Genomic DNA, 13,899 nt, shown 5'->3' with positions numbered 1-13,899 from the left:
TGACTTAGAGATCTGCACTTGGCTCACACAGACATCTGAAGATGAGAAGTTGTCATCTAAACTCATGCAGTTCCAGGGAATGCACAGCTCCCCTATCCCACTCTACCCTGCTTATGTGGGTGCATGAAGCATCCACATGGGCTTGGCTGGAGGGAGGGACAAGGAAGAGAGGGGGGTTGGTGTGCTCCTGGCTTCCTCTGTTGGGTCATCACAGAATGACTACATCCGCCAGTGAAGAACTCATACTGTGCTAAGGAACCCTTGCTACCCATTCTGTCTCTAAGGTTGAGTAGCTGTGCCTTCTTATCCCGAGGCAGGAAAGGTAGAGAGCTATACTCCACATAATTACAGTCACCTCAAACTTCCCAATCACATGCTCACACCATTGTTAAAGTCTCTTCAATGACAGTCTGGTGTAGGAGGTCCTTCTGTTTATGTGTTGCTTTCATTGGTTAATGAATAAAGAAACTGCTTTGGCCTTTTGATAGGGCAGAACTTAGGTAGGTGGAGAAGACAGAACTGAATGCTGGGAGAAAGGGCAGAGTCAGTGAAGCCATGGATCCTCTGCTGGAGATGGACGCCGGTTAGAATCTCCGGTAAGCCTCTGCCACGTGGCTATGGGTTAAACTAATATGTAAGAGTTAGCCAATAAGAGTTAGAGCTAATGGCCAAGCAGTGTTTTAATTAATACAGTTTCTGTGTGGTTATTTTGAGCATAAGCTAGCCAGGTGGCCGGGACCAACAAGTAGCCCTCTCCCCTGCAATAATAGTCCTTTGCCAATACTCCAACTAACACAGACATTTCCTTGGGACTTTGTACTACAAGTCTTCCTCTCTCTCTCTCTTCCCCACCCACCCTCACTAACATATTATTTTTATTTTTAATTATGTCTACACGTGTGTGTTTCTGTATGAGCATGTACATGTGAATGCAGGTGCCTGCAGGGATCAAATTAAAAAAAAAAGGATCCGATCCCCTGGAGCTAGAGTGAGAGGACTTTGTGGGCTGCTGGACACAGGTGCTGAGAACCAAACTCAGGCCCCCTGCAAAGCAGTGTGTGCTCTTACCCACTGAGCCATCTCTCCAGTCCCTCATATTTTTGACCACAGGTGGGACAGTCTATGCCACATCATACAGGCAAAGCTATAAATTCGGCGCACAAATCTCAAGGAGAGTGGAAAGGGACCCTCTTTAGTTCCTCCAGCTTTACCTCACCTCCTAGAATGTACACAGATTGACCATTAGCCAGCACATAAACCAGGTTTCAGGTTCAGGTTCACTGAGGGGCCTACTGAAAAGCAATGCTTACTTAAGGTCATATATTTTAAAACGGAGACAGAAAATAAATATGGGTATATCCTGTTAATTGTTTTCTGTAGGCTCCAAACCTAGGTTCAAATGCCCAAAGGATTCTCTGTGGGAATGGCCCTCAACAAAAAAAAAAAAAGACTTATATCAGCTTGCATCCAGATCTGTGCTCCCCACCCCCAGCTCCCATCCAGATCTGTGCTCCCCACCCCTAGGGCTCTGAGCACCTGGAAGGCAAGGCCCTCTATGGGCTTCCCATTCACTGCCAGGATGATGTCACCAGCTGCAATGGCTCCATGTTCTTCAGCTGGCTGCCCAGGAAAGAGCCTCTTAATCCTAACAAGGTTGCTCTTGAGATGGCTGCTGTTTCCTCTCTCCATCTGCACAAAACTGAATCCCAAACCACTGCTGTTCTTCTTCAGTTTGACTTCAAACGTAGTACCTGTAACAGGGGGATTCATGAAAACAGACCCTTGGGTGGGTGACAGCTAACTGATCTTGACCTGTGAATCATCATGGAGATGATGGCTTCTGTCTTGCAGAGAAGTTGTTCATGCGCTAACTTCGATGATGAAGTCCATCACACACATGATAATTCTGTGCTGCCCACAGATAGAATCTACATTGTAAATACAAACCATAAAGGGCCGTTCAAAGCTTTCAAGTACCTACATGCTTTTATCTATTTATTTTTATTTTATTTTATTTTTGTATTTTTGAGACAGGGTTTCTCCGTGTAGCTCTGGCTGTCCTGGAACTAGCTCTTGTAGACCAGGCTCAAACTCACAGAGTTCCGCCTGCCTCTGCCTTCCAAGTGCTGAGATTAAAGGTGTGTGTCACCACCGCCCAGCTGCTACATGCTTTTAAAAGTGAAAAAAAAAAGTAAAGTAATATATATTGCATTTAACTCAACACAGGTGCTCCTCGATTTACAAAGGGATTACTCCTGGTTATCTATGAGAAAGACTATGTTGAGAGTGCACTGAATGAACCTAACCTGCCCAGCATCCTAGTATAGCAACACAGCCCACTGCAGTTTCCCTGGCAACTGTGGTTCTAAGCCACATCTTATCACCACACTCCAACATCATAATGAGAGACCCAAGTTTCAAGCATGGTCTCCTCTGAAGGTGTGTGACTTTCACACCCTCATCACTCTACATTAGAGACTGTCTACATATCTAAATGGCTACCACATCAGTATACAATCAACACAAAAGATGACTGAGGTCATCTTCATTCTTCTTGCAGACTAAATCTTTGAACCTTAGTTCACTGCATTTGGATTGCCACAATCCCAATGTTTTTATTTAATTTTTTTATTTTTACTTTTTTTAGGCTTTTCTTGTTACTTTTTTAAATTCTTTTTTCTTTTTTAAATTGTTTTCATTGAGCTATATATTTTTCTCCCCTTCCCTACCATCTTCTCTCCCCTCCCCTTCAACCCTTTCCCATGGTCCCCATGCTCTCAATTTACTCAGGAGATCTTGTCTTTTTCTACTTCCCATGTATATTAGACCCATGTATGTCTCTCTTAGGGTCCTCTTTGCTGTCTAGGTTATCTGGGATTGTGAATTGTAGGCTGATTTTTCTTTGCTTTATGTCTAAAAGTCACTTATGAGTGAGTACATATGATATTTGTCTTTCTGATTCTGGTTACCTCACTCAATATGGTGTTTTCTAGATACATCCATTTGCCTGCAAATTTCAAGATGTCATTATTTTTTTCTGCTGTGTAGTACTCCATTGTGGTGACTCCCTTTTACCTGCTCCTGTGGAGATTGTTTCCTTAGACCTGCTCTGACTGAGGTCGCTGGCTCAAGCCTGCTCCCACAGATATCCCTGGCTTGGGCCTGCTCCCCTAGAGGTTCCTGGCTCTGGCCCAGTCCCACAGAGGTCTCTGACTCGGGTCTGCTCCCTCAGAGGTTCCTGACTCACACCCAGTCCCACTAATCCCAATGTTTTAAACATTCAACAGTAAGTCACACATGACAGGTGTTTGCCATACTAGGTCTTTAAATATAAACAACCAAATTTATATGTAAGGATGGAGCTTTAGACATACATTGTCTGCTTATAGCATCCAGGAAAGCTTGCATTACATATACATCGGGATGTGGGATCTTAATCCTGTTTTTGTATATGCAACATGAAGTTTCACGTAAACAGATCAGAAGGACAATGACAGTCAACTCTAAAGAATGTTTTCCCTGCTATTTTATTTGGCCATGAACACTGACCATAAGACCAGTCTCTTCTGGTCTGCAGAGATGGACACAGCCTTGGGCATGGTGGGAGTCTAGGAACCAAAGGGAGCCTCCTGGCTTCTCCTGGCTTGTCTTCACTAGTTGAGAAGGTAAGCAGTGAACAGAGTGACAGAGCCTTGGCTTGCACATATTCATTGGAGCAAGAAAGGAAATAACTGAAGCAGAGAATGAGGTCTGCAGCATGAGCGTGTCTGCCATTGCCACACTGGCTTCAGACGCTCCGTGTTTAACTCCTTGTCTGAAGGTTCCATTTGGAGTGAGTGTATGGAGGAGTCAGGGGGAGAAGAGGCCGCCTTGATTTCAGGATGAAGGCATCACCAGGCATCCAACCTGCCTCACAGCTCCTATAGCTCAGCCGCAGCAACCACTACAGAAGGAGTGGGATATGGTAAGCTTCAACCCATGGTGTTCTGTGGACACAGGCCTTTCCCAGCAGGAAACAAAATCACATGGACATGCAGGGAGGCGACCCAGCAAGAGATGCAATGTGCCCCTCTAGGTTGTCACAGCTCTGAGTTTTTAAAGGATGCTGCTAACAGGGCTAGCTTTCTGATTGCCATGTCAGTCCCAGGGTGTCTAAAGGATGCTACTAACCGGGCTAGCTTCCTGATTGCCAGTCCCAGGATGTCTCTGTTGCAAGTGCCTGGCTGGAATGTAGAACCAATTGTATTTGAAAATTCCTGACCCTTTCACGTTCATTTCATCCCTAAATATTTGTGTACAGATATGAATATTCAGGCAGGTGATCAGGAAATTGCACAAGGCTTGGGAGCAGAATTATTAGTGGTAATCATGTGGGCACAGCGTATTTTTGTTTTTCAAAGAACATCCCCACCAGCTCGGACAATGCTCATGAGCCACACTGCTGTCATTTTTTTTTAACCCAGAGGAAGCCTCCCTATCTTTCCCCTTTGACCTGACAGTTCTACAGCAGTCCATGATGAAGACAATAGCAACACTCAATTCTCTCTCCTCTTACCATCTGTCACTGAGACACAGCTTGCAGGCCTGCCAGACCGGGCTGTTACCAGGGAAACAGCCATGTGCACATCTCCCATCCTGTCATCAGCAGAAGGACTGGGTAGCGCAACCCTGGGACTTCTCCTCTCTAAGACCAGTCGTGCCACCTAGAAAGATGAGTGGACAGACTCAATTTGCACATCACACAGCAACCACAGAGGCATCTTCATTTTCTGCTGTTTCCAATAAGCTGTTCTATTTGCTTCTCAAATCTAGCCTTGCCCTTCTTGGGGTATAGATTGGCAGATGCAACTGTAACCAGACATGTGCCGCTGGAGGTGATGAGTGTCAGCACATTCAGTGGCAAGCTTGCCTCCTTGGCCCCTAGTTTGCTCTCCCCTCCCTCCTCCTTCTGTTTAAAGTATTCCTCCCTTTGTATATGATCCTTTGGCCTTTGGAGTCATCCCCCATTAGCATCTCAAGGGCCACACTTGGAGTCATCCAGCTCTCCCCCTTCTGCCTCCGTGCTCCTTTGGTTTTAAGGTTTATGAGTTCTCCAGCAAAAGTAACTCCCTTGGAACCTCTCCATTCCCCCTCCACTGCCAGGGACACTGCAGCAAGCTCTAACCTGGCTTGTTGGTCCATTTCCATTTCTTTGGTTCACTCCCAGCATGGCTATGAGTGGACTGGTCTAAGACACAAAACTGAACTTGCAATGATCCGTTAAAAGTCCCCAGTAGATCCGATTATCTGAATCCCAAACCACGGGATGGTCTCCCAGGCCCAAGCTCATCGACCCTCCTCTATTTTTCCTGGCTTGATTTCTTATCCTTTTCCCCACAGCGTCTCATGCTCTCATTATCCAAAATGATTCGATTGCAGTAGCTGGACATCACCAGGAAGATTATTAGAAGTGCCAAGCTTCCATTTGGGGCACTTCACCCTGACGCCATCATTCTGCTGCCATTGTCATTTAGCACCAGGCCCAAGAGCCCACAGGGGCAATTCCTACTTGTCATTGTGCAGGCGTCCAGACATGTTTTCTCTAACCATGTACATAAGGAGCGCCTAATAAATAGATGGTGCTAATTAATTATGAGCCCTTCTTAAGATATGAGGCGAGACTTAATCTGTACCTGGCAGTCGAATAGAAGGCAGCTGAAATCTTTTCTCTCCCTGTTAACTCCTTTATCACCAGGAGAAAGCCATAGAAATAAGTGGCTCTGGATAGCCGAACAAGTAAAGGGCTCCCATGTGAGTCAGACGACAGAGCCCTGTAACAATCCTGGAATTCTGCCTGGGCATCACACAGACTACAGAGTGCACTGAGCACCTCTAGTTCCCAGTATCCTGAATCTCTACCTCACTGCAGTGAAGAGAAACCCAGAACTACCCAACTCAAGTCCTGATAGGTATAAGTACGTGAAGGGTGACAGACAAGGACATGATCAGGGAGTTGAGGGTCACTGTGGGCAAAGTGTGCAAGAGTCAGGGCCTGACTGCAGGTGCTGGCCCTGGTCAATGGGGTTGGCACAAGCAGGGGTACAGCCAGAGCCAGACACCAGGAGCCTGTGTTCTTCCTCAGTTCTGTTCTGCTGTCTGAGGCCCAAATCAAAGCAAGCAACTATACGCTTTCCAAATCTATTTAAAGGGTGTGAGGTTTTCTACTTTAGAACATCTGTCTGCCACCTCCTGGCTTTCACAGTCTCAAAGAAAAAAAAATGGTGTTGAGATGAAGAGTGAGAAAGGAGGAGAAGGAGACTAAAAAAGTCCTGTTTTGTTTCTCGGCTGCCTCACTCCTACCTGGAACAACTGCTGGGAAGCTCTGGCAGTAAGGAAAGGCCCCCAGGAATGATGTACTCACCTGCCCAGGACCCTTAAGACACTGCACAGCCTGCTTGTGAGTGAGGCCGCATAGACTCACTCCATCCACCTGCAAGAGCCGGTCACCTGGAAAAGGAGTGCTGGTCATGTGCCCTGTGCCCCAGGGATGCTAAAAGAACTCTCTGTGAGACTCCTGCCTATGGGGTAGGAAGCAGAACTGCCAGGTGGCCCTGGGCTCAGCAGGACCCTGCAAGAGCCTGAGCATCAGCTGCCTCTCTGGACAGCTGTGCCCCTGGGGCTGTTCCTGAGGCATACGACAGAGCAAGGACTTGAAAGCCTGTCTATTATTGGCTCATAGAATGGCCAAGCCAGGTCTTTTCACCCTTATCTTTCCTCCCATTCTCCTGTGAAACTATTTTTTAAAACATTTTCAACTCACTCGGAGTAATATTTATATCCCGAGGATGTTTTCGATTTCAAAACAGGGTCAGGGAAACAATAGCTGATGCTAGAAATACTGAAGCTCAAGGGGAAACAGAAATAAATAAAATCTTTAGTGGCTTTTTCTGGTTCAGTTGCACAGTTTCGGGGAAGAAAAACCACTCTTTCCTTCAGAGCAACAAGAAATGATCCAGACCAGAGAAAACACTCACAGTGCCCTTGTTCTAAAGTGGGGTCACCAATGCCAAGTCGCTTTCTAGGGAAGGGCACTTCATGCTATTCCCCACCTGAAGTGGAGTCACCAGTGCCAGCTCTTTTTTTTTTCTGGAGGAGGGCATAGAGAAAGCTCACAGGTCACAATGCTATCCATGCTAAAGTGGTGTCACCGGTATTGGCCCTGTCCTCCTAAGGAAGCAATGCCCTCCCCCAGAAACAAGCTTCTCTTAAGTTTCCTACTTGATTTTTATTATAGGCTTTAGACCATTGCCAACTGATCTGATGGGTAAAATAGATGAAATCCACCCCCTACCCTGCCCAAGCAAAGACCCCAGGCCCTGGAGAAACAGGGGGCTCTAAAACTGAAATGAACAAGGCCTGAGCTGCCCTTCTCAGCCAGGGTTCAAAACCACAAAAAGCAGAACTCCCAGCATGACATGGCCCTCACCCTGCAGGATCTGTCCTTCCTTGGCAGCTGGGCCCCCAGGAACGATAGACTTCACAAAGATTCCTCCATGCGGGACACTTGTGTTAATGCCACCCTACAAAACACAAGACAATGCTCAAAACCCATCTGTCCCGTCCGGGGTGCCTCCCAAACTCCCTCCCAAGAGAAGCCACCTCTCCCACGACCATCTAGCCCACACCCCAACAAACTCTCCTTCCCAGTGAACAAGATGATCAGGTTTACACAAACCATAGCAATACAGGCTGAGTGACAAAACCAAACCAAGCCAAGCCACAGGGGGCACAAGCAGAGTCCTGTGTGGTACACAAGATCTGTGTGCCACAAGCAGCGTAAATAGGCTTGCCCTAAGGGCTGAGGACTTGTGTTCAGCATACCCTGTATGTTTGTATGTTTGTGAGCACAAATTCAGGAGGAAAAATAAGTTTAACCTACTCAGTATCTTGCAACTCTTTTCTTTTTTATTCTAAGACAAGATCTCTTGATGTAGTCCAGGCTAGCATTGATTTAGGAGGCAGGTCCTCTCCTGCCTCCTAAATCGTAAAGTTACAGGCATGCACCACTGTGCCTGCTTCTGCAATCTGTTTTTTTTAAAGACTTGATAATAGAGTGTGAAACTACAGGTCAGAAGATCAAGCTCCAAGGCTGCTTCTTTATTCCCATTTACTTTATAAAGGTAAACCCACATATAGACTGATATTTTACCCATGGTATTTTCATTCCTGTTCAGTCTCCTACTCTTTCCCTGCCTTCACTTCACACATCACTACTAACAACACAGTTATAGTGAATATGTGTTCATCCACCTCTCTTTGCTGTTCTCCATACTAATTCAATATGAACAGCCGAGTCAGCCAGCTGAGCCACTCTGTTTTAGTTTGGATCTTGACTGTCCCTCATAGGCCTTGTGTTAATGCTTGGCTCCTGACTCGGCGCTACTGGAAGGCAGTGGAACCTGCAAGAGTGGAGCAGACTGGCAAGTCTTTAGGTCACAGGAGTGAGCTCTTAAAGAGGCTAATGAGACCCCATTCTTCCTCTTGCCTTTACTTCCTGGCCATGAGGGAGTGGCTTTATCCATCCCATCCTTACACCATGATATGGTACCACAGTCCCAAAGCAGGAGCCAGTCAATCATGGATTGAAGCCTCTAAAACCGCAGAGCATAATGAACCTCTTCACTCTGTAATTTGATTATGTTTCTGGTATTCGTTATAGTGGTAGAAGTTCATTAGCAGGCACTATGGGCCAATGGAATTCTATGCAAGGCTCAAGACTCCTCGGAAACTCTGTTTCTAGCAATGCTAACACAAAACTTCAAAGTGGCCAATCACCTGGAAGGGGCCTACGATCTGCTCATGATCTGGCTGCTGCTGTGAGCTCACATAGCCTGGCCTTCCTTGCGGAACCCCAGGCTTTTGGTCCTCTACCTCTCTAGCTCCTCAGCTGGCTTAGAAAAGCATACTGAACTTGCACGTAAACCATGCAGTTCTCCCATCCCATGGAAACAGATTTAAGTCTGTGTCATGTGATTTAGTAGCCATTGTATCTGATTAACAAACACAGACCAATTCAGGTCTGCTAGGTTACGTGTTGTGCAAAATCGAGGCTCGTAGTCAATATTTTCCATATGGCTTTCTTCTCAAGGAATACCTGGAGGAAACCTTTCCAGTGGGTGGAGCTAGTACTGATTCCTTTGTCTTGGGGACACCAACTCAGATTCCATGTAATGTGCCAGAGAGCAAGCAACCTCTTCTCAGCTGATCTGTACTCAGTGTCTCCACGCGCTTGTCACTGATGGCAACACAGCACCCGACACATTCACACGCCCAGCCTTTCTCAGTGGGATCCACATTTCTGAGTCTGTGGGCCCAGAATATGTGCATTTTTTCATTTCAGTAGATTTGCCAGCTTGTGTCCTAACGTGAACGTGTGTGTAATGATTCACATTTCCACCAGCTCAGTGTGACAGTACCCTCTTCTGTGTCACACCAGCTACATTTGGCTAAAGTGACAGCTACAAATTCTAAAGTTTCCCTTTAACTTGCCTGTATCATCCAGTAGTTTTTCATGGGTTTCAATGCCTTTTATTTGTCTAATGGCCATTTGGATTTAAGGGGGACATTTCAATGATTATTTTTAAATGGAACTTCTCCAGAGACAATCAGTGTTTTTGCTAGCCCAGAGAAATCACCAATCTCCTGTTGGCATGTGCATATGCATATATCTGAATATCTAAATTTTAGCAAGTTTTTTAGATGAGAAATTGCTGTGTTTGGTGTCTCATGATGGGATTGTTTTATCAAGCCAAGAATAAATTGGCCATTTTAGTCCCAGCCTGTTCAGTCCCTATGGATGCATGAGCCTGTTTCCCAGTGTTAAAAAATCTTCTGCTGGTGGTTTCAACAATTCAAGGATCCTTGCTCTAGATGCACAAGGGAAGCAAGGCATGCTCTCTTCCCTCATTACTTGGTTACCTGTGAAAGTTTTCACTACCTTTGACATTTCCTTATACACTAGAAATTTCCACTCTGTTTCTTTGAATTCAACAATGGCATTCCTGAAGTCCAGCTGTTTCCCAAGGTCTTAAGTAATGGGTCATATTCATTGTTCACTAATGCAAGCAACACCTCCCCAACCCTCTGAATCTGTGTGCATCACCTTTGGTAGACACCATTTAGCGTACCCTTAGGTGATTGGTTACACGGGGAATCTGCTTCCTTAGACATCTACCGGTAGAGCTCAAAAGTCAGAGGCAAAATGTCAGACACATGGAAAACCTCAAAGACTGAACTTTGCCCTGGCCCCTGAAAGAGGGAGCACAAGTTTATTTCCATCTTCCTTGGGAGGACGGTGAGTTTTCCACTCAACTTCGGTTTCCATCCATGAAGCTCTGGCTTACTGCCTCTTTCTGCTGTCCAGCTGAAGTTTGAAGCCAGACAGTGTCACCCAGGTTCTCTCCCTTCACCTTTCTTCTGTTGCTCTTCCTCAGAACCTGCCCACAGCACAACCTCAAGTGGCTCCGTCTCCCAGTTTGACTTTCGAGTCTCACTCCCGACAGAAAGCTCAGTTTATCCCTTACACACAATGAGCGCATTATCGGGACAGAATGCCCTCCAAGGCTCTGGATGGATGGTGTTTTACTGTTTTCCAAGCTCCCTAAAAAGTCTTACTGTCACGCTGAATCCAAGGGTTCCATCTTCTTTAACCAGCTCCACAAAGTAGATTTCGCCAGCATTGGTTTCTAGAGGTGATGGAGGACAATAACCAGCAGCCTGTCCCAAACAAACAGAAAAACGAAGCCATGAAGCACATGCCCTACCTCTGCAGATACTCAGTTCTCATTCGCTACCAGGAGCCAGCAGCACTGCCCCCAGCAAGAGCATGAGCCCAGAGAGACTTCTCCAGCTCTATCATTTCCTTCCCATGTGACCTTGCAGGACTCTCTCGGACCCCCTCGCCCCCATTTCCTAATCCATATAACTGGCCTCCGAGAGTGCCTCCTACCCGTGACTGTGAAAGTCCTGGTACGTGGCAGGGACTGAAGGAATGCAGAGACTTCCTATCTGCACTCACTTGGCAAACATCCATGTCAGCACTGGAGCTGTTCAGGTCCTTCCTTTATCACTCAGCACATAATGGCAGCCAAGTGCAGCATGCTGGCTACCAGACCTACAGCAACCCCTGGAGGCAAAGCAAACCTCAGGAGGACTTCTGACCATTCTTAGCAAGACTGGCCATGTTATGGTTGATTTTCAGTAGCTGAGGGGTTTATGAAAAAGATCGTACCATGTACCAGGCAATTTCCTTAGTTCTTGTGGCAATAACTATGTAAGGCTTGCTCATCCATTCAACTATTCAGAAGACATTTATTGAACACCTGTTATGACCAGGGTTATGCTGTGGTCTGAACATCTCCTCCACAAATCACCCTTAAATTTAATTGCAATTGATATAATTAAGAGATGAAACTTTCTTAGTGATTATGCCATGAAGCCTCATGAGTGCATTACTGTGAGAAGAGGCTATGCGTAAAAAGGAGGAACTTGTCCCCATTTTTTTCTTTCTATCTCTCACGCTCATGCACACTCTCCCTCATGTCAGGCCTCCCACCATACTTGACACAACACAGTAACCTTCACCAGATACGGCTTCTCCATCTGGGACGTCCCAGCCGCCAAATCACTATCCAAATAAACCATTGTTTGTGATTCACCCATTTTATTAGGGCAACAGAAAGGACTAAGAATCTGGCACAACTGTGATGTTGAGACCCACCTGCCCATGCTGAATTGCTGTCTAAGGGGCTTGAGTCTCTTAGCAAGGAGATTCCCAACCACATAACCAATAACTTTTGTGGTAATAAGTTCTTGTAGATATGATTAACGGGAGTATTATCAGCTGGACCCTCAGAGATGCAGCTAGTATAGAAAAAACTGGAACACAAACCAAGTTTTGGCTGAAACATAAGTATTGTAGTATATTATTTGTGTTTCAATAAATGAAGCTTGACTGAAGGTCAGTGCAAAGCAGCCGCACTAGTCGGCCATCCAGGCCAGGCAGTGGTTGCACACACCATTATTTCCCAGCAGCCACACTAGTCAGCCATAGAGGCCAGACAGTGATGGTGCACGCCTTTAATCCCAGAAATAGAAAGGAATACAAGGCAATAGGAGGTGGGTCTCAGTCTCAGTCTGAGGATTTGTGGAGGCAGGATTGCCCATTTTTGGTCTTAGGTAAAGGTAAGAGCTAGTGGTTGGCTGCTTTGCTTTTCTGATCTTCAGGTTGAACCCAATATCTGTCTCTGAATTTTTATTATTTGTGCTACACATAAGCTCAGGGGCACATCTGGAGTTTCCACGGGTTGTGCTAAGCTAACTGACCATTGCTTCTAGACATAAAATGCTCCCCTTATTGTCCACACTCCACTGTCTCTATGTGCTCTATATTCTGAGATTCCTGGTCCATGTTGCAAAATACTATTAACTCACAGGAAAATAAATAAGCTGAAGTAAACTAAAAATCATTATTTCAACAGAAGAGCTTTGGGAAAGTTTGGTAAAGAACAGAGGAAATGTCAGGTATTTCAAGGGCTCCACACTCCTTGAATCTTACGGAATGAAACAACTGTCGTGGATGAGATCCAAAGTGGACATGTGATATCACTACACCGCTGGTTATCTGGCCACAAAGCTGGTCACAAGTTCCAAGAACCTGATGGTGTAGGTCCTATAGACATTCAGTCCCCTCTCAACTGCCCCTAAAACCACCTTGCAGGTTTCCTACCCTACAGAGCCCTCTGTTGAGTCCTGCAAGAAGGGAGCCTTCTAAATAGCAGCCTGAGAACATGGTTTCTGCTCTCGAATCCAACACCTTGGATTGCGGACTCAGATCTACCACTAACTCCCTGGAGTTTTAGCACAATCCTTTTCTCTTTGTGCCCTGGATAAAAACACTCTAGGAGGAGTTGACAGCCGTATTACCTTATATAGCTGTCACCAAGCTTTCGTGGATCTCTCATATAAAGTGCCCAGGATACTGTTGAACACATAAGCAGGTGGCTATTGTTATCATTATTATTCTCTTTGACTATGCCCAGCTCCGATCTTAGCTTCCCAAATGCTGGGATTCCAGGGGTGAGCCTCTGAGTCCAGCTACACCCAGCTCATCATGCCTGAGCTATGTGAATGAACATCATGGCCAACTAAGAAGATATTGACAATAAAAGAGCCCTACTGCGTGCCAGACCTTAGTGCTTGGGGACAGAACATACGACATCATAACAAAGCCACTCAGTAAAATGACTCCTAGTCTAAGGAACCTGTGAAGCAGTGTGAGTAGGCAAATCTCTGGCCTCCTCTGGCTCTTCTAACCTGAAGTCTGTTATTGGAACCAAGGATTTTCTAATCTTTCCAACATAGAGTCCTCATGTGAGAAGTACCTTCCTTGTGCCCAGAGGAAGCTGCAAAGGCTAAGGGCCAGGGATCCAGAGAATCAAACTAATAGTCTCTTTACATATCCCCCAGTTGACTTATGCTTTCTGCTTAGTTACAATTCTCCATTTACACCAAACCTCCTATAGAATACACCTCGGTTTAACTGTATCTGTGGGTCTTCTTTCCATACAAAATCTCCTGTAAAACATATAATCAATAAACATGTATGCTCTTTTCTTGCCAACATGCCTGTGTCACAAGGGCCCTATCCAGTATTTCTGCATAATGCCCATAGCATGCTTCTCTGAACTGTGAGCGAGAGACCTGTCTGTTCAGTTCTTTGCTGTATTAGCAGCTGACCAGAGCCTCATACATACACAGTGGTTCACAATTATCTGTGGAATAAAAGATAACTTTGCCACTGAGTCCGGAGGAAGTAGTCACCCCACCTAGATTGGAAGCAGTATATGGAGTTCCAGCTTG

General features: G+C 45.8%; 1 protein-coding gene across 1 annotated transcript in view; it reads right to left on the bottom strand.

Annotated features, from left to right (window-relative positions):
- The window catches only part of Frmpd2 (FERM and PDZ domain containing 2), a 112,206-nt gene that overhangs the window by 22,836 nt on the left and 75,471 nt on the right, over positions 1-13,899 (bottom strand). Inside the window, exons 22-26 of the mRNA XM_085687840.2 lie at positions 10,654-10,755; positions 7,466-7,559; positions 6,401-6,486; positions 4,556-4,703; positions 1,537-1,751 (exon numbers count right to left, since the gene is read on the bottom strand). Of these exons, the coding sequence (XP_085543966.2) occupies positions 1,537-1,751; positions 4,556-4,703; positions 6,401-6,486; positions 7,466-7,559; positions 10,654-10,755 (645 nt within the window). The remainder of the gene's footprint in view (positions 1-1,536; positions 1,752-4,555; positions 4,704-6,400; positions 6,487-7,465; positions 7,560-10,653; positions 10,756-13,899) is intronic.

Source organism: Myodes glareolus, chromosome 5, assembly GCF_982192425.1.
Source record: "Myodes glareolus chromosome 5, mMyoGla1.1, whole genome shotgun sequence".
Taxonomy (NCBI): Eukaryota; Metazoa; Chordata; class Mammalia; order Rodentia; family Cricetidae; genus Myodes; species Myodes glareolus.
This window is presented reverse-complemented; position numbering and strand designations above follow the sequence as displayed.